This window comes from Idiotropiscis lumnitzeri, chromosome 1 (genome assembly GCF_059441095.1).
Source record: "Idiotropiscis lumnitzeri isolate Australia: NSW breed Sydney's pygmy pipehorse chromosome 1, RoL_Ilum_1.0, whole genome shotgun sequence".
Classification (NCBI taxonomy): domain Eukaryota; kingdom Metazoa; phylum Chordata; class Actinopteri; order Syngnathiformes; family Syngnathidae; genus Idiotropiscis; species Idiotropiscis lumnitzeri.
The window spans coordinates 39,575,049-39,596,120 of NC_142391.1; the positions used below are offsets into that span (position 1 = coordinate 39,575,049).

A 21,072-nucleotide genomic window follows, 5' to 3' on the forward strand; every position below is an offset into this window, starting at 1 on the left:
TATTCACGGAGAACATAACTTTTTTTTGTTGTGTAGTGAGTGTGTATAGTGCATGTGAGTGCCATATTGAGTAACTTGGTGAAAGCTGCCACTTCTCATAGACCAAGAAGGTGAAAAGGGACTTGGAAATAAACAGGTGCTCAAATGTATTCTAGACTCAATACAGTTATGTCACCTTAAACAATGTGAACAGCCAGCATTTCTACTGCAAATATACAGCAAACCACAGGGAATGCCATGCCAGTGAATCAAAACACTGCAGCTGCAAGTTGGCAGCATTTTTGCTGGCTTGATATGAACAGGCAACATGCACAAGGTCATTGATGGAGACTCCCAACATTGAGGAACCATCCATCTTACTAATCACTGGATGTGTCATGGTGAATAATCATGTTATGATAAATTGCTGACACCTTCCATTGTAACAAATAGGTTGTGTAGATAGAGGGTGAATCTTTGGGACTGAAGGAGATGCAAAAAAAAAAGATTATGTAAATTCTCACATTTAGATGCACGCACAAAGCGGCACGTCTTAAAAAAAAAAAAAAAGAAACATCTCCTGTATCTTCTCACCACTTACCCGTCAGCTACTGGTAAAATCAGAAGAAAATTTCATAGACTTGCTTAAAATTAACATTTTAAAGAGTTGACCTGTAAAGAGAGACTTTCAAAAAATGCCTACGCAGCCTGCAATGTAAAACAGAAGCTGTGTGAGAAGTAAGGAACACGTACAAGATGAATAGTCGACAGTGGCAGAAAATCGGCAGTGTTGGGGGTAACACTTTACTGTAATGTTTTACATTTAGGCAGTAATGAAGTAATAAAGTCAGTTAATTATTAGATTCTTTGTAATATTAAAGTTACTGAGTCCCGCAGCGTTGCAATTTTGGCGCCACATTACAAAATTAGTCAGCAAAAGTATAGAGGAAAGCAGTGTGGGCAACTGGTTAGCACGTCCACCTCACAGCGTAGAGATTATTGGTAAAAATCCAGCTCTGCCCTTCCTGTGTGGAGTTTGCATGTTCTCCCCGTACATGCGTGCGTTTTCTCTTGATACTCCGGTTTCCTCCCACATTCCCAAAAAATGCATAGTAGGTTGATCGAACACTCTAAATTGTGTGTGATTGTTGGTGTGAATGTTTGTTTGTCTGTGTGTGCCCTGCGATTGGCTGGCAACCAATTCAGGATGTACCCCGCCCACTGCCCAAAGCTAGCTGGGATAGACGCCAGCACGCCTGCGACCTTGGTGAGGATATGTGGTTTGGATAATAGATGGATGGATGGATTGAATCAATGTGCCATCCATTGCTGGATGCAAAATTGTGATTAATCTCACAGTATTTTAGCTACCAAAATGCAAATCATTCCGCTTCTGGGAGGAAGACCACATTCCATGATGTCATCCTACGACAACTCCAATCGGACAAACTACATAACAGGCCATTAAAGAAACAGACCAGTCAAAATTTATTTCCCAGCATTCGATTTGTCAGTGTGTATAAGGAATAAAAGTGCAAACAAATGGCATCTGATGTGTGACGGTTCGGGTCGGGGAGGAGGGCGTGGCAGTTCTGTTTGTTTACAGATTCACGATCCACCCAGCCAGGCCCTCCTCCGGAGAAAGTGGGCGTCGGCTCCGGCGCACCTGCAGCTCGTTGCCGGCAATCAGCGCCGGCTTAAGAACCAGCCACGCCAGGAGTCCGACGCCGGATTATCTTGTCACCTCACGTGGTACTGGCTCATGTCTCGTCCTGTTTCCCGATCGCCTGACTCGTCGTGCTCTCGTGCTTGCTTGACCCCTGCTCTTCCGTCTCCCCCCTCTAGCCGACCTGAACCCGTCTGGTCCCGCTCCGCACGCCAGCGCCTCCGAGATCCTGCCCGGCAAGCATCCCGCCACGCTCTCCGCTCCGCCGTGCTTCGCGCTACCACGCCAGCCCGACTTCGCCTCCCGACGCGCCCCGCTCGACCGCACCCTCGTCCGCGCCACCCGGCACTTGCCCGTCGGCTTCATTCGACGCTGTCCTTGACGACGCCTGCCTTGTGGTGGACTCCCTCCAGCTTGCATCCCCACTCCAGCCTTCAATAAACCCTGTTCCCCACTCACCTGTCGCTTTTGGGTCCTCCTTCCTTCCCACACGGTTCCTTGAACCGCGACAGAATAATCCGGCCAAGTTAATGGACCCCGCGACCACGGACCCCCTGGGCGAAGCGCTTGCCCACCAGGGCAGCGTGCTCGAGCGCCATGATCGAATGCTGCAGGAAGTTCCGGGCTCCCTCCAGGCCATCCAACACCAGCTCTCGCACCTCTCTAACCAGGTGGGTTCGCTCGCTCCCCCCTCCAACCTCCCCAGGGACGCGACCCTGGCCCCCCCGGCCGCCGCATTGCATTATGCGGGCGGTCGAGAGCCCCACGTTCCTACTCCCGAACCCTACTCCGGGGACTTGGGCTCGTGTAGCCAATTCTTACTCAGCACCTCCCTGGTTTTCGACCTCCAGCCCCACAGTTACGCTACCGAGCGGGCCAGGATCGCCTATACCATCAACTTGCTTCGCGGCCGCGCCGCCAAGTGGGCAACCGCATTGTGGGAGGCGGCGTCTCCTGCGATGTCTACTTACGCGGATTTCAGCCAGGAGTTACGCCGTGTCTTCGACCACCCGGTGCAGGGGCGCGAGGCGTCCCGCCGGCTCCTCTCCCTCCGACAGGGTTCCCGCTCCGCGGCCGACTTCTCGGTGGAATTCCGCATCCTGGCCCACGAGAGCCGTTGGAACGAGCCGGCTCTCCGCGAGGCGTTTCTCAACGGGTTGACCGACGCCCTCAAGGACGAGCTGGCGATCCGTGACGAAACCACGACTCTCGAAGAACTAATCGCCCTGGCCATCAAGGTGGACCATCGGTTGCGGGACCGGCAGGCTGATCGTTTCCGACGCTCCGCCAGAGTCGCCGCCCGGGCAGCCATTCCCCGACCCGAGGTTCGCTCGCCATCGCCGGTTCAGCTATCCACCGGCGCGGAGGAGCCCATGCAGGTAGGAAGCACTACTCTGGACCCTCTGGAGCGCCAGCGCCGTCGGTCCCATCAGCTCTGCCTGTATTGCGGCCTCCCCGGCCACTTCTTGATCCACTGTCCCAGTAACCCAAAGAGAGCAGGCTCGTCGCTGAGGGAGAGCCCAACGCCGAGCCTGCTGGTATCCGCTTCTGGCTCTTCTTCCCGGATGTCCATCCCCGCCCGGCTGCTGGGTCAACACACCCCCCGCTCGGTCACCGCGCTGGTCGACTCGGGGGCCGACGGCAGCTTCTTGGACCTGACCCTTGCCCGCCAGCTCGGCATCACCATGGAACCCATTCTGTCCCCCCGAAGGGTGGTCGCGCTGGACGGGCATCTCATCGCCCGGGTCTCCCAACAGACCGCTCCCCTGACCCTCATCGTCTCGGGAAATCACCGGGAGTCCATCAGATTTTTTCTGATCCACTCTCCCCAGGTCCCCCTGGTCTTAGGTTTCCCCTGGCTCCAGACCCACAACCCCACCATCGATTGGAGGAGGTGCGTGCTGACCGGATGGAGTGAGTTCTGCCACTCCCACTGCCTGCGTTCAGCGGATCCGGCCCCTTCCTCTACGCTTCCCCCCCCCCCCTCCCCCTGACGTCTCCTCCGTTCCCCCGGACTACCACGACCTGGCGCAGGTCTTCAACAAGGACCTTGCCCGTACCCTCCCCCCCCATCGTCCGTACGACTGCGCCATCGACCTCCTCCCGGGGGCCCCCCTGCCCAACACCCGTCTATACAACATCTCCAGGCCAGAGAAGGAGTCCATGGAGACGTACATCCGTGAGTCGCTTGCGACCGGTCTCATCCGCCCCTCGTCTTCTCCTCTGGGCGCGGGCTTCTTTTTCGTGAAAAAGAAGGACGCCTCGCTCCGCCCCTGCATCGACTTCAAACCACTAAACCAAATAACTGTCAAAAACAAGTCTTCGCTCCCCCTCATCGACCCGTCGTTCGAACCTCTATGTGAGGCCCAGATTTTCTCAAAGTTGGACTTACGAAATGCGTACCACCTGGTCCGCATCAGGGAGGGGGACGAGTGGAAGACGGCATTCAACACACCATTGGGGCACTTCGAGTATCTGGTGATGCCTTTCGGACTTACCAACGCCCCCGCCGTCTTCCAGACCCTCATGACAGACGTTTTCCGCGACATGCTCAACCGGTTCGTGTTCATATATCTCGACGACATCCTCATATTCTCCCGCTCTCTCGCAGATCACCGCCGGCATGTCCGACTGGTCCTCCAGCGCCTCCTGGAGAACCGCCTCTACGTGAAGCCCGAGAAATGCGAGTTCCACGTCCCTTCGGTGCCCTTCCTTGGCTATATCATCGCCCGGGGGCAACTTCGCCCCGACCCGGCCAAGATCCAGGCCGTGGCAGAGTGGCCCCAGCCCACCACCCGGAAGGAGCTTCAACGTTTTCTCGGATTCGCAAATTTCTACCGCCGTTTCATCCGGGACTACAGTAAGGTCGCCAGTCCACTCACCGCGCTTACGTCCACAGCCACCACATTCCAGTGGACCCCGGCGGCCGCCCAGGCCTTCACCCACCTGAAGAAGGCCTTCACCAGCGCCCCCGTACTCCGGCACCCAGACCCCGCTCTCCAGTTCATCGTGGAGGTGGACGCCTCCGACACCGGGGCGGGGGCCGTCCTCTCCCAGCGGGATCCCGGTACCCAGGTAGTCCATCCGTGTGCTTTTTTTTCCAGGCGCCTATCCCCCGCCGAGCGAAACTACGACGTGGGCAATCGAGAACTCCTCGCGGTGGTATGGGCTCTCCAGGAGTGGCGGCACTGGCTCGAGGGCACCTCGACCCCTTTCTTGGTCTGGACCGACCACAAAAACCTGGCATACCTGCAGTCCGCCAAGAGACTCAACCCCCGCCAGGCACGCTGGAACTTGTTCTTGAGCCGTTTTAATTTTACCCTCTCCTTCCGCCCCGGCTCGAACAATGGGAAGGCGGACGCCCTCTCACGTCAGTTCTCGCCCCCTGCCAGCCCTGACGCTCCGGAGCCCATTCTTCCCTCGGCCTGTCTACTGGGGGCGGCCACCTGGGACATCGAGCAGGTCGTCCGCAACGCTCAGGAGCAGCAACCGGACCCGCGCCCAGTCCCTTCCGACCGCTTGTTCGTTCCCGACACCGTGCGGTCACAGGTACTGCAATGGGGGCACTCATCCACACTCACCTGCCACCCGGGGGTGGCACGCACTCTCCGCTTCCTCCAGCAGCGTTTCTGGTGGCCCCGGATGGCAAAGGATACCCGGGAATTCGTGCGAGCCTGCTCCGTCTGCGCCCGCGGAAAGGCCTCCCACGCGGTCCCCGCCGGCCTCCTCCAGCCCCTGCCTATCCCAAGTCGTCCCTGGTCGCACATCGCCCTAGACTTTGTTACCGGCCTCCCTCCGTCCAACGGACACACAGTCATCCTCACCCTGGTCGACAGGTTTTCCAAGTGCGTCCACTACGTCCCCCTGCCCAAGCTGCCCACCGCGCTTGAGACCGCCAAACTCATCACCCAACACGTTTTCCGACCCCACGGCATCCCGGAGGACATCGTGTCCGACCGGGGCCCCCAGTTCGCTTCACAAGTTTGGCAGGAATTCTGCAAGGCAGTCGGGGCCACCGCCAGTCTCTCCTCGGGCTACCACCCCCAATCCAACGGCCAGACGGAGCGGGCCAACCAGGACCTGGAAGCCGCCCTCCGATGCGTGGTGGCCCGCAACCCGGACTCCTGGAGCGACGCACTACCCTGGGTCGAGTACGCCCATAACTCCCTCTCCACCACGGCCACAGGTATGTCTCCCTTCATGGTTTGTTTTGGTTACCAACCACCTCTCTTCAAAGACCAGGAGCATACCGTGGCCATTCCTTCCGTGGAGGAGCACCTCCGCCGGATCCGGGGGGTGTGGGCCGAAGCGAGGGCCGCCCTCATCCGAACAGCCCAGAGGACCAAGCGACTGGCTGATCGCCGTCGGTCCCCAGCCCCGGACTACGTGCCTGGCCAGATGGTGTGGCTCTCCTCACGCGACCTTCCCCTACAAGTCGAATCTCGTAAGCTGGCCCCTCGCTTTATCGGTCCCTTTCCCGTCGAAAGAATCATTAACCCGTGCTCTGTTCGACTCAAGCTTCCCGACTCCCTGAAAATTCACCCTACATTCCATGTCTCCCTCCTCAAACCGGTATCCTCCAGCCCTCTGAGCCCTCCGGCTGCACCCCCCCCACCCCCCATGATAATAGACGACCACCCGGCTTACACGGTGGCAAAAGTCCTGGACGTTCGGCGCCGGGGCCGGGGCTACCAGTACCTGGTGGACTGGGAGGGCTACGGTCCGGAGGAGCGCTCCTGGATCTCCCGAAAACTGTTTTTGACCGACGCCCCCATCAGGGAATTTTACGCACTTCACCCGGACAAGCCGGGTAGGACGCCAGGAGGCGTCCGTTAGGGGGGGGGTACTGTGACGGTTCGGGTCGGGGAGGAGGGCGTGGCAGTTCTGTTTGTTTACAGATTCACGATCCACCCAGCCAGGCCCTCCTCCGGAGAAAGTGGGCGTCGGCTCCGGCGCACCTGCAGCTCGTTGCCGGCAATCAGCGCCGGCTTAAGAACCAGCCACGCCAGGAGTCCGACGCCGGATTATCTTGTCACCTCACGTGGTACTGGCTCATGTCTCGTCCTGTTTCCCGATCGCCTGACTCGTCGTGCTCTCGTGCTTGCTTGACCCCTGCTCTTCCGTCTCCCCCCTCTAGCCGACCTGAACCCGTCTGGTCCCGCTCCGCACGCCAGCGCCTCCGAGATCCTGCCCGGCAAGCATCCCGCCAGCGCTCTCCGCTCCGCCGTGCTTCGCGCTACCACGCCAGCCCGACTTCGCCTCCCGACGCGCCCCGCTCGACCGCACCCTCGTCCGCGCCACCCGGCACTTGCCCGTCGGCTTCATTCGACGCTGTCCTTGACGACGCCTGCCTTGTGGTGGACTCCCTCCAGCTTGCATCCCCACTCCAGCCTTCAATAAACCCTGTTCCCCACTCACCTGTCGCTTTTGGGTCCTCCTTCCTTCCCACACGGTTCCTTGAACCGCGACATGATGTCCAGAAAAAAACATTTCAGCCGATTAAGTATCAAAATAATAATATACCCTGAGCGCAGCCATATTGGACATTTTGGACCACTTCATATAATCCCTGTACACTAGATTACACTTCATTACACTTCATTTCCAACCTGTTTACAACTTGTTTATTGTGCTGTAAAAATGTCGGATGGCATCGTCAAGGATTCCCATAATTTAGATATCACTTATACCATCAGATTTCAGGTTCTTCCTCGGCGAGACGGGGTTGGGGGGGACTATTGATATTGTCCTTCTGAAGATGATCGACGGGGTGGGAGGTTTTGGGGGGGGCCGATGCTCCACTGATAGACAGCAGTGGCCCCAAACCTTTTATCTATTGTAGACTGGTACATAGAAGTCCATAACATTTGCAGACAGGTAACCACGGGGACGGGGTGGGGGGATTAGTTTTGGCTGACTAATAAAATGCTACAACAAAAAATACAAATCCACTGTGTATTTTTATGTACCTTAATAACACAACAGACACCACAGAACAACTATAACATGCATGAACGAGCAGCATAAAAACCGGGGGATTGTTTTACAATAAAGGTGAAGCCCCATTATTATGTAACTATATGAGCAGCGTCCACCGGAAATGTGCCAACATAAGGCATCACAGAACAAATGTATGAAAATATATAACTCATCATAAAGCATTATAGAAAGAACCGCTCGTCCCATATGGTGCAGCGCAAGCCTCATTCATGGTCTGTTTTTCACACATTTTTCATTGATAGCTTGTGGGTTTAATATTAGCGTATTGCGAACGAGACAACTAGCAACTTGACATGCATCAAGAGTCCATCATAGATGGATGTAACGGAGACAAACCGGTCACTTCAAAATCCAATATAGTTCAGCCTCGAATAATAAAGTGGAAGTACTGTTTCCTGTTTTTTTTCTCTTTCATCTGTGCGGCCCGCCGAGGTCCACTCCAAAGTGGCTGTGCTAATGATGTTGATTATTTCAATATCGTCTTTGGAGTGGAACACTAGAATTACTTGGATGGTGTGCGGAATTTATTAAGATTCCAATTTATTCAATTTGATTCAATTCTAAATAAAAAAATATATAGCACAGGCAAGAAGACAGCATTGCTGAAAATATCATATTGTGACACTATAAAATGATATGCACAAACTGCTATGAATACTTTATGAGTCATTCAATGGAGAAGAAAGGATGTAATTTCAGAGGCAAATTGTGTCTGTCGGGCTGTAAGAGGTTAGAGACTCAGGGGATTGTGGATAATGATAGGAGGTCCCAACAAACAGAAGGTATCAACTTACAAATACTTTTTTTTTTTAAATTGAGGTTGTACATTTAATAAGTAGAGGTTTCCAGGTTCATTTAGACTACCTACAATATGTCAAGTAACATCGAAAGCCACCAATACCCCTCACTGAGACAACCCTTTACATTATTTTTAGACTGTCAAAGTGCTTGACTTCACTTTCCGATATTGAGATGAAAGTTAAACCTGTGTGAAAAAAGATATATAAATATTGATTCATCCGTCCTTTATCGGAGCCGCTCATCCTCACAAGGGTCAGGTTAGCCTATCCCAGCCGTCTTCGGGCAGTAGGTGGGGTACACCCTGAATTGGTTGCCAGCCAATCGCAGGGCACACAGAGACAACCACGTGGACTCACAATCACACCTATTGACAATTTAGTGTCCAATGAACCTACCATGCATGTTTGCACTTCAGGCTGTACCATGCCTACTGCCTGAAGACAGCTGGGATAGGCTCCAGCATGCCTCAACCAGAAAAAAAGATGTGCCGCCAATTTGTATTGTGGTAACATACTGACACTTCCTATGAAACTAAAAAAGGTACGATAAAGTTCTCTCAATTTTATTTTCGCAAGTGACGGACAGACGAAGGTGAGAGGTGTGTGATGCATCTTAAAATGGATTAAACAGGTTCTAGTATCTGCAGTAAGAAAGGCTAAACCCTCAAGATAATCCATGAGGACATTGTGCAGACACTGACTGAGTCCCACTTGACTGCAACCGTTAAAAAGTAGTCTGCTGCGTTCAAGCGAGGCAGGGTTAGCACAAAAGATGACCCAAGTCCGGTCAAATTAAGTCAAGTCAAGTTTATCTATTTATAAGGTCGTCCACCAAAGTAAACCACAAATGAATTGGCTGATACTATTCACTCTATGGTCTTGTATGACAGATGTCTTCCTGTCCATCAGATAGATGGCCGCCATTTTGGAAACAATGATGAGGTCATTTGTGCTGTGGAGGAATTCTTCTGGGATTGGCACGCCACCCTCTTACGTGATGGGATAGCAATGCTTCAGCATAGTTGCATCAAGTGCGTTGATGTCAAGGGGCTATATGGAAAAATTGTGAAAAACTGTCTCCTTCCTGTGAGTCACTCAGGGTGAGGCTTAGAACTTTATAAAAGAACCTCATATATATAAAAAGTACATATATACAGTATACACACACACACACGCAGGTGTAATAAAGCACAGTGATTGAGTTGATGTTTTGCTGGTAAAAATAAGTTGCAGATCGACATTGGACTGAGACCCCCATATGCAATTTCACATCCCAAAAATGCACTCACAGCTTTAAGCAAAGTAATGAAAACATCTATGTCAGTACAATCATTATTCTTATAGTGTTGTCTGTATTTGGTCCTCTTCCTTGTCTTGTACATTCCATTGTGAGTTTTATTTAATGTGCCTCTTTTAGCCTACATACCAAAACTCGCTGGAGAAAGGAAACTCAATACGGAAACCCAATCAGGGGGTCTCAAACTCCTGGATGATATTTTACTACGCTACACTTAGGATCAAAGTTTAATATTGGTGCCATCACCATCGTATTTGCCATGTCATTGTCATGGCCTTTTTGTGTTGTTATTGTTTTTTTCAACAAATTTTGAACTACCATAGCTCAGGGTCATGCCATATTTTGGTGAATTGTAATTCTGAAGTGACATCACGTGGAACGAAAATATATCAACCAGTCCTAGTCATGTCTTTTTCAAAAAACTGCCATGAAGGAAAGGGGGAAAACGAGACAAGCCAATTTCAAGAAAAACAGGCAAGAGAATGTTTTTTGGGGTTGAGCACAGGGGCACCCCAACTAGTCCTGAATGCAAAGAAAAAGTTGCAGGGCTCGAGAAATCAGACATCATGACTAAACTACACATGCTGAGGAGTATGCAAAGAACTCGGGAGTCTTTTCCATATTTTGAAGAAACGTTAATGGAATGACTTGTTATGAATAAAGATAGAGAAGAATGAATTAATTGTACTATTTTGGAATACTCTAACCCCTTTTTTTGTGGAATACTTGATGCAGCCCAGACACACCTAGAATCTATTTCCATCACTTTCCACTTTGTAAACTGAAATTGCTGGGTCATTCATTGAAATCATTTCGAATGAAACAATGATACAAAAATCTCTTCATTCTTCACAATTCTAAACACTGCTTTTTACTTTTGTTTGCATGTATTTCACTTTATAAAACCATGACTGTGACGCGAAACAAACAGTCGCCTCATGGTCATGTTGCTTACTTGTAATGGCGTAAAGGCAATGGCTTTGATAACTGACTATAAGAATCAAATGATCCTCGGGAAAAAAAATTATCAGTTTGTGTCCTCGAGCATGACATGAGCACACAATGATCTCATAATGTGTCCCCTTACACAAACTGGGACACCCCACCCCTCCGTGAAAAGGGACCAGCGGCCATGGACCCGTTTGTATAAAACATGACCTTTTCTTACCAGCCAATGTTGAACTCGACATGGGCATCAAAGAAGCCAACAACAGGAGCTGTGGCTGCGTTCCAGCCATGAATTCTGGCTCGGATCAGACCCTCCCGTTTGCTGTTCCTCACTATCTTGACCAGGCCGGGGTAGCGTTTGTTCACATACTGATCCAAGTTGAATTTCAGCTCCACTGAAAAAGGGCAGATTAGACAGTTCATTAAAGTGACATGTCATGACAGTTGCAAGAAATTGAGTGCATCTGACATACAACAGTTGTGTTGTCGAGTATTTAAAATATCAACCTTGCTTGAGTAGCTTTGTTGGCAAGCTTGAGTAAAGCATTGAATGTTTTTTCTTCTTTTTCCTTCATGAAAAACTGCCAGTATGGAAGTTTTTCAATGCATGTCTTTCATGAACTTTTGCGTAAGCTACTCTGTGCGTCTTGTTAAATGTATCTGGTCAAAACAACCAGTCTGGAAGTAAAGAGGTGCTTGCATTCAACAACACCTTTATCCTGCCACAATAGGAATATTCAATTATTTTCCTCAGATGTTTTTAACGACATAATAATGCATCAGATTTATGTAGTGCTTTTCTGGACAACCTGACACTTGAAGCACTCACAATGGATGCATAATTGATGCATTCACACTAGTTGCGGTAAACTACGTTGTGTTGGCACAGCTGCCCTGGGGCAGACTGACGGAAGCATGGCTGCTAGTGTGCATCGAACTCCACCAAACATTCAGCCCAGCCAGTGTGAGTGGCACTGGAGGAAAACTGTTTTGCCGATGCACACAACAACACATGACTCGGGCAGAGAGGGAATCAAACAGTGGACCCTTCAGTAACTGGACAACCCCTTTACCACTGATCCACGGCCACCCCACATACAGAAGTTCACGACACAAGTCTGGGTCGATGCCAGAGTTTATCCGCAGGATCCACGTGGAGTGCGCTTCCGGTGAGTGCTGAGACACGCGCGAGCGCCATATGCACTCATTGCTGGCACCAGTGTCCTGCTGGCCATCGGCAATTTCAGGAAAATGTGTTGATTTTCCGGAGTACAGCCTGAACTGGTTGCCAGCCAATCGCAGGGCACACAAAGACGAACAACCGTCCGCACTCATGGTCACATCTATTAGAGTGTCCAATCAACCTGCCGTGCATGTTTTTGGAATGTGGGAGGAAACCGGAGTAACCGGAGGAAACCCACGCAGATACAGGTGTTGCTGTGCTACTGCTTACCACTGTCACTGTTGTCATCCACGAGGATGATTTCCTTGAGCAAGTGAGCTGGTGTGTGGTTGACCACACTGTGGACGGAGCGCAGTATCACTGACAGAGCCTCGTTCACGAAGATAAAGACCACAGAGATCAGTGGAAGGTCCTCTGGATATGTCAGCTGCTTGCACCTGAAAAGATAATAATAGCATTATAACACTTGCTAATATTTATTCTGATTCACATGTCGCGTATGTAACATGCTTGTTCCAACTTTAAAATATTTTATGCAAGTGGCATGGTTCAAGATTTGTATGGTGGACTGCGGAGGACCTTCGTGCAGGGAACCAGGGAGCTTTGAAATCATTCAAATGATTAAATCAGCAGATTCAAAGTAACAAACCAAACCTGGAAAAAAAAAACATGACTCAGAGAAATGCAACTGACTGATACTGATACCAACATAAACAAACAATGAACCAACCCAAAAAGAAAGAAACAAGGCTACTCAATACAAGCAAAGTGACAAGCCATGGAGGTAAACCTGGCAAGACATGAGCGTCTGAGAGAGCGAATTGGTGGACACAAGGGACTGGGTGATGGGAACAGATAGGAACTAAAACCATATGAGCAAGATAAGACATGAAAAGAGCCACACAAGGAAAAAAAAATGTCTAATACAAACAAATAATAATAAAAAAAAGAACTCAGATAATGACAGATGTCCCAAAAGTCACAACAAAACATAAGGGTAGGCACAGTGTCATGCCATCATGGCAGAAAGATATTAACATGAAGCATGCAACTGTCTGTTCATTATTCCATATTTAATGTATATCAGTGTTATAATTGGCCAATTACCAATATCCTGGTTAAAAGGACCAATTTGTATCGGCTGGCGTGATCCCAAATATAGATTGGTTAAAGCACTAACATTCAAGATTGGTTGTTTTAACCAACAAATTGGTCGGACATATAACTACCAAATAGAACGGTCAAATATAACCACCCATCCACCATCTAACCTCTCCCAGCCGTCTTTGGGGAGTAGGTGCGGTACACCCTGAACTCGTTTCCAGGCAATCGCAGGGCACACATAGACAAATAACCATTCACGCTCAATCAACAATCACACCTCAGGACAATTTAGAGCCTACCAACCTACCAACCAAGCATGTCTCAGGAATGTGGAAGGAAACCAGAGTACCCGGAGAAAACCCGCACATGCACGGGGAGAACACGCAGACTCCACACAGGAAGGCTGGAGCCAGAATCAATCCAACCCTGCGCACCTCTGAACTGTGAGGTGGACGTGCTAACCTGTCGTCCACCCAACGACAAACAATTTTTGTTGAATTTAACCAATCCGTTTTTAGGGTGTAAGTCAAAGCAGCTTAACTATGATTTGGTTGTGGTGTGTTCGTAGTTGTGGAAAAAATATAGAATAATACATGTGTATTTGTACATCTGTTAAAAACTCGCACTTGCACTGGTGCATGTGCACGTGTGTGTACGTATGTATACTTGTAGTCGGGTAGTGGTCCCCAACCTTATTTTTTGTTTTTTAAATATACCTCCGCGGCCCTGAACCGAGTGGTCGAGGGGCCTGGCTGAGCTTTATGCCTCGCAACACCCCTGGACAATACTTTCTGTTGGAATTCTATAATTGTTGATGCAGATCCTATATTAGATATCATTAGACCGAAAGTACCTAATTTTCTGATGCAGACATTTTAATCAAAATGCCCTCACTGCTTGCTTTTACTTGTAGGTCTGAAACAAGCAATTAATTCTGCTGTTATAGTTGCCTTGAGTCCGACCCATGCGGGGCCAATTATTAAAATTAACAGCAGTCTTGCTGAATATTATCCCATCTCATCCTTCAAACAACAAAGCCTATTCCCTCATTGAAGTCAAAGCTCCCTTACACTTCCAGCTGAGTACGTTTTCTTCACAGACACTTTGACTTTAAAGTCAGACATAAAATTGTTGACAAGCCAGAAGCCTTTTGATGAGTTTCATACATACTGTGAACTTCCACAACAACACAGCAAAGCCGGGATCTTTCCACACAGCGCCAATTAGGACGCTCACGCAACAGCTGACAATGCTATTTTACTTGCTCCAGACTCCCTTTTCCATGTTTTCAGCAAAATTGAGTCTTTATACAGGGATAATGTAATGTTGAGGAGTTAACAAAAAAAAGTAAACATTTGTACTATACATTAGAACAGGTGTGGGCAAACTACGGCCCGGGGGCCACATGCGGCCCGTTCGACGTTTTAATCCGGCCCGCTGAACTTGAAAAAAATGAAATGAATAAACCTTGTTCATGTTTTATTTTCTAAAAACTGTGTTTTTTTTTTTCAAAGACACACGTATTGTTGTAATGTTTTTGTTCACTTTCATTTAATTTTTTTTTTCTCTGATGAGGTGAGGATACCAAAACACTCCATCCATCTGCTCCTGGTCTGGCCCCTCTGTCAAATTTTAGAACCCATTGTGGCCCGCCAATCAAAAAGTTTGCCCACCCCGGCATTAGAACATCACATGAACACAAATACAGTGTACACAAACCTGTGTAAGAGTTCTAGAAGTAAGTTCTATTTCAAGGCAGATTATATCATTATGAGACAGTTTGCATTTAGCAATTAAACCTTTCATGGAAGAGCAGTTAACATTGATTTGTCAGACTGTATCAGTCTTACACCTCCGTCTCTCTATCATCACATATTAGATGTGACAGAGAGGTAGAAATTTATGAACCATTTCTTGGCGGGTAAAATGTACTTGAATAACACATTAGAAATGTCAGGGGCATGAGAATATTTTTTTTTTTCTCATGAGACTAAGTCGACACTTCTGCCCGAATTAAATAGACTGTGATGGATATTTGTGCGATCACAGTTCAGCATGTAGAAGTTGGCTGTCTTGATGAAAGTCTAAATTCAGTTACTTCACCGCTGCTGTGATTGTGTTCTTTCCTAAGACAGCATGTTTGCCATCTCAACTCCGCAGGTGCTCTGTTGAACTGGGACATGAGTATGATGACAAGCTACTGAAGGATGGGAGAGGAAAGGCAACCCGCCAGGTGGATCCCAGCATGGTGCTGAGTTTACATCCTCCTTTTCTTTGCCAGTGTGTGTCTGTTGTCAACATATAATGATGCAAACATTCATATTTCCTACATAACACCAAACCACTGATTTGGAGTCATGGAAATCACAATAGCTTGGTTCTTCTCCTTTTTCAACGGCAAGCACACAAGCCTCTTACTTATACGCTCCAAGTCAGCAAAAAACAATTCTAAGATGCCTCTGAAAGATTATCCTAACCCATTATCCAGTGGTTTGTTATCTGTTATCTGCTCGGAAAACGTCCCTACACACAATTAATCGTAACGATTAAACCAAGACCCAGCCCAGTACTGCGCAAACTGTTCCTAATTGCCAATTTGTTCTTCTACTACTTGTACCATTTCTTCTTTATATTTTCATGTCATGCAGGATGCTGCCTCGCACAAGTCAGTATTACATCATCAGTACAGGCACAGCATTTGTGTTGATCATGTCAAGTACACCGCAGACTAAAAGCGCATTAAGAAAACATGGTCATTTCTTTCATGTGTGAGGTCACTTGCAGTCTAAAAACCAGCTAGGATGTTGAAAATCTGAATGGATGTAGCACCCTAGCACGAACTAGAGCAGGGGTGGGCAAACCTTTTGATTGGCGGGCCACAGTGGGTTCTAAAATTTGACAGAGGGGCCGGAACAGGAGCAGATGGATGGAGTGTTTTGATAACCTCACCTCATCGGAAAAAAAAATACATTGAATTTTAAATGAACGTGAACAAAAAGCATTACAACAAAAATATTTGTTTTTGACACACCACAGTATTTAGAAAATAAAACTTTAACAAGGTTTATAATTTTTTTTTTTTTTTTCCAAGTTTGGCGGGCCGGATTAAAACGTTTAACGGGTCGCATGTGGCCCCCGGTTCGTAGTTTGTCCATGCCTGAACTGGAGTCTGATGCGATAGTTACAAATTATAATATTTACAAATTGATTTCTAGGAGATTTGTTTAAGCTTGGAGTTTAAAGGATAGGATGTCTACACAATGAACATTTTCGGTAAAAATATACATACACTGACAGGTTTATTGCATGTTGATGATTAAAGGACATGATTATGTCACATACAATACATGCCTTGAACAAGTTACTAAAGGAGTCTCTAAATCTACAGATGATCTAGAAAATTAACCTACAATTAGGAAGAAAATAATTAATTCAGTAGTGAATCGCTGCGCAGTAGATATGTCTGGTGAATATGAAGGCAATACTAGAATGCCTTCTGCATCCACGAAGTGTGTACATGTTGCAACATGGGCCTACAAATAGCGTTGCAAAAATAAGGTCCCGGCAGCTCATAAAAGCAGCAAAATGCATCATTTAAATTGGTATGAATAGTATATAGCTTGTTAGTTATGTGCCACTCACATGCTGCATGAAAATAAAACCTACATATTTTAGATTTGTCCTTTACTATGATCAGTCCAAGGCCTATCAATCATGTCATTTTAATCCATTCGTAAAATGGGTGCAAAATCAATTAGTTTATATTTTGTCCATCTGTCATGACCTTTATTAATCAGTCCACATGTAGCCGACAGAAGAATCTAGGTAAGTTTGAAAATGTTTTAGATGCAGCTTTTGTGTCCACTTGAAGCCATGCCTTCAACCTCTCTTCCTCTTCTCAAGAATAAACACGATTGATAGTGATTTTGGATGCACTCCCACAGAATCCCTCTCACAATTTCTCTATGGCCTCCCTCAATCAGCCCTGCCAACTGCCAAGTGTATAAATACAATGACAGATCTGGCAGTGAGTTTGTATAGGGAATAGGGATCATTTTGCATCACAGTTTAACTTTGCAAAGCCAGGCACCACATTGCAGAAGTGCAAGCCAAAAATAGATACACATATTTCCATGACTTGTAAAAAGGCACTGGTTGGTAAAAGAGCGTATGGAAATGTCACAATGGCCACCGCTACATTTATTCTGGTTGATGTGAGGAGGTGAGGCTAGATTTCAGATGTGAAATCATAGAATGTCGTTGTTCCATTCCCCTAGTTATTGGATCCAAATGTAGGACATCGGAGAACCTTTTCATTTGAACCTGCACTGGTGAGGAATTCTTGTAAAGCTGCAACAGAGAAGTGATTGACTCATCTGCTTGAAATGGGCCTGAGCTCAATGGCCAGCAGTCATAATTTGCCCAAGAACAAGCTGTGACAGAAACAGAACGCCAGATTAAGATGCATTTCCAAGATACCGCCCCCCCGTCTCCACCTGCGCCAGCTTGCAGTCCCAGCTGCTGGCTTTGCCGATTTCCCCCACAGCTAGTTGTTCATGCGGTGGATTTAAACTAAACCAGTGCACTTCTATGATGGTGGTATTCCAATCCATAAATATACCCTCAGGGAAAGATCGTTTAGTTTACTTCACCCTCTATAAAATCCACTCTGGAGATATCCACTATCACTGACAAGAGTGAAGGCTGTGTGACAGGAGATTCGAACACTTCAATCCATTTCAGATCCGTATGCAGTATTAGGTTAACCTGTTTCCTTCGTATCACCCATCACCTTGATCGGATTCAGTGATCAGCCTCAAACAAACTCAACTTCATGTCCACCAATCTTTGGGGTGGCAGACCACCTCTCTTTTATATTGATTTGATGTTTTCACAAACTATATAGCAAATCAAGATGTGTGAATATGTAACAGAGTGCGAAACACGTTGGAAGGGGAGACCTTGCAAGTAAAAATCAAACAAATGATCAAGTAATAGAAATGTGTTTTTCAATTTGTGGCACAGCTGACTTATTTTTGTTCTATGAATAGTAGTAATGTTACCATATGTCAGCTTTTATTGTTTTTTTTTTCCTCCCACGGCCCCAAAAGACATTATCGGACCAAGGCCATGGCAAGGACAGCAAATTGAGCCTACTTAAGTCCCAGCTGGTGTCTTGCCCGAATGTGGAGGGCAAAAGCGAAAAACAGGCACATGGGCAGTGATTTGGGGATTGCCATGAAATCCTGTGAACGAGAGACATTATTTTCAATATCATAGTATCTAAAATTGCCCTAATACAGTATACACAGTTCCATAATTATATTTATAATAATATTTTACCCCAATACATTCTACACCGTTTCATAATTATACTTATGGATGTTTACCAGTACATAGATGGGAAAAAAAAGAGTTGTAGAAACAAACAAAAAAAAAAGCCGTACTTTCATTCCAACGTGATATTTATCGTCTATTACGAATTTACCTAATATCCACCTTAATCCTGAGGGCTCTCATGGTGAAACGAATTTGAGCGGAACTTCCGGTAAGACACTTATGTTAAAATATGTTATAACGGGTTGCTTTTACGGGAGCGGTGTATTTCACACCTTTTTTTTCTTCGCAATCATTAGCCCTTATTGCAGTAAAAAATGTCTTGCAGGCTTGGGAAGTTGTTATGCTGTTGGTTGTACTAACAAGCAGAAGAAGTTTTTTAAATTGGTTTCGCGGACGAGGAGAGAGTGTTGTGACTTGCTAAAGCTTCCCAGCACCTAAACAGGAAGCAACACAGACAAATTAGTCGGAGAGTCATTTGAAAAGAGTACTTCAACGTTGCTCCTTTTCATTTTGTGGACAAAGCACGTTGCAACACTTGCACTGAACTTCGTACTAATATGGCCGCATTGCAACAAACCACCGGAGAACGACTCGCCTGGTGAGTGCCCCAATAACATCAGGTGTTGTTTTGATGTGTGTATGAGACGTAACACGAGTATTTGTCAACGTCTGAAATGATAAGAAGGATCGCCGCAATATTTGGGATTTTATGGGCGCTAAGTTATTTTGTCACTAAGCTGTAGTGAGTGAGTGTGGCGAGGAGGAAGTTATGGTAATAAAATTTAATCCGATCGTTTCAATATTTGCAGCGGGCGTTTGAAGTTGACATAAGTAGAGATGTTAACATAAACTTTGAAGATTGGTCGCAGTTAAAAGATCTCGAGTGCCGTGAAGCCTGTTTACATTAAGGTGGTTCCCATGCAGTGGGAAGATTTATGTTTGGCTGCAGACATACTTTTGCCTCCCTCTACTTGACGCTAAATAAGGCCAACCTCTTTTAACAAAACGCGACCACCTTTATTACATTGTACGTAGTGATACGCCTCAGACCTTTTCAGGTTCTTCACATCTGATCGACAGAGTTCGGAAAGTTGTTATAGACATGTCATGTACTTTGTCACTGGCTAATTTTGTTGTCATTTTACAACACAGCGACATAAACAGGAAGCAAGATTGAAATTATTTCTCTTATGAACTGCAACAACTGGGGTTCCCTAATTTGTTAAAGTTGTAACTGTCATAGAAAGTGGTGTCTCACTAACAGTAACATTGAAAATAAAATAAAACCGAAGTCCAACCCATAGCGCATGCAAAGGCTCACCAGGCGTAGAAATAAGGTGGATAAAATTCCGAGTTTAAAAAAATTAATGCAAGTTCATAAGTTGTGTGTTCAATGTATGCACCCATATCACTAGATTCTGGGAAGCAATTTGACATGGTCGCAACTGTGTGGTTTTCACCTTTAAAGACCTTATGTGAAGTAAACTTGGCCAACCATCTTAGAAGTAAGTATTTCAAGCATACTTTCATTAGTTATTTTTCAACCCTCCCAGATTCATAATGTGACTCAAGGGAACTCGCTCGGCAACGGAAATACATATGTTTGACAATCTCCAGTGAGTGACGTCATTTCAAGGAGGTCAGCCATTCTACTGCATTGTTGGTTGTCCCGTTTACTGCTCTTTACTATCGTTATCGCATTCTTGGGCGAAATGCCTTTACTTTAATTTCATAGGGCATTTTTTTTTTTTTAATTTCACATAAGGTGTTTTAGGTAATACCTGACACTACTTCGGACTCATATGCGGCGAAATATATGATGACAAGTAAAATTATGCAGTGATCTCAAAAAGAAATGAGTGTGTTAAAATAGATATTTTAATCATGCTCAATATACCTAAAAAGGCTAAACTACTGTTTGTGCATCTGATCGCATTGTTTTTAAATCATTCATAATAACACAAAATAGCACATGTGGACCAGTCGACTTGGGCAACATCACTTCAGCAACATATTAAGTTGCTTCTCAGAAGCCAGTTCACATGAACGTAACATCAGATTAATTTGCACCATCCCCGCTGCCAGGTCACCTTTCTGAGCTACCAGCTGTCATCACAACAGAGTGACAACTCGTCGACTAGTGAGAAGAGCAGCGTCGCTTTTGGCATAGCCTCTTTGCAATTTGATTGTTATTGAAGTTATGTTGCCCGTGTCGATTAGCCCACATGTGCTGTTCCATTTGATTATGAATGAGTTGGAATAATGCGATCAGAAGGAAAAACTGTTTAAATTTTCATTTTGACGTCTATGCTTTTTACATCTATGTATGCCTGTACTTGTCATTATGTTAACATAATCAAACAAATAATGTATATTTTTTTACTTTGTTGAAAAAAATTATATATATATATTGTGTTATATTATAATATTTTATTAAAATTAAACCACTCAAAATTTGTAAACTAGACTTTTTGTTTCACATGTTTGTTGAACGATAGAACAATTTCGATGTAGCTTGTGACACATCTGCAAACAGGAGACAAAATTAAGGGACTGACATTGCCCTAACTGTCACAAATGGTACTGGGAGCCAGTTAATCTGCTTTCATTCTACTTGTAGAACCGGAGCAATTTACTGATTCTTTATAATAGCTCGAACAGAAAAAGGTATCTGAGAAAGAGCATCATGCAAAATGCAATCCCAGCAGTACAACTACCATTCCACAGAAAAAAAGTAGGTGCCATTTAAGAGCGG

The 21,072-nt window shown here is 46.5% G+C and overlaps 1 protein-coding gene across 1 annotated transcript in view; it reads right to left on the reverse strand.

Moving 5' to 3' along the window:
- The window catches only part of galnt9 (polypeptide N-acetylgalactosaminyltransferase 9), an 85,379-nt gene that overhangs the window by 51,332 nt on the left and 12,975 nt on the right, over nucleotides 1-21,072 (reverse strand). Inside the window, exons 3-4 of the mRNA XM_088300600.1 lie at nucleotides 12,144-12,310; nucleotides 10,911-11,085 (exon numbers count right to left, since the gene is read on the reverse strand). Of these exons, the coding sequence (XP_088156726.1) occupies nucleotides 10,911-11,085; nucleotides 12,144-12,310 (342 nt within the window). The remainder of the gene's footprint in view (nucleotides 1-10,910; nucleotides 11,086-12,143; nucleotides 12,311-21,072) is intronic.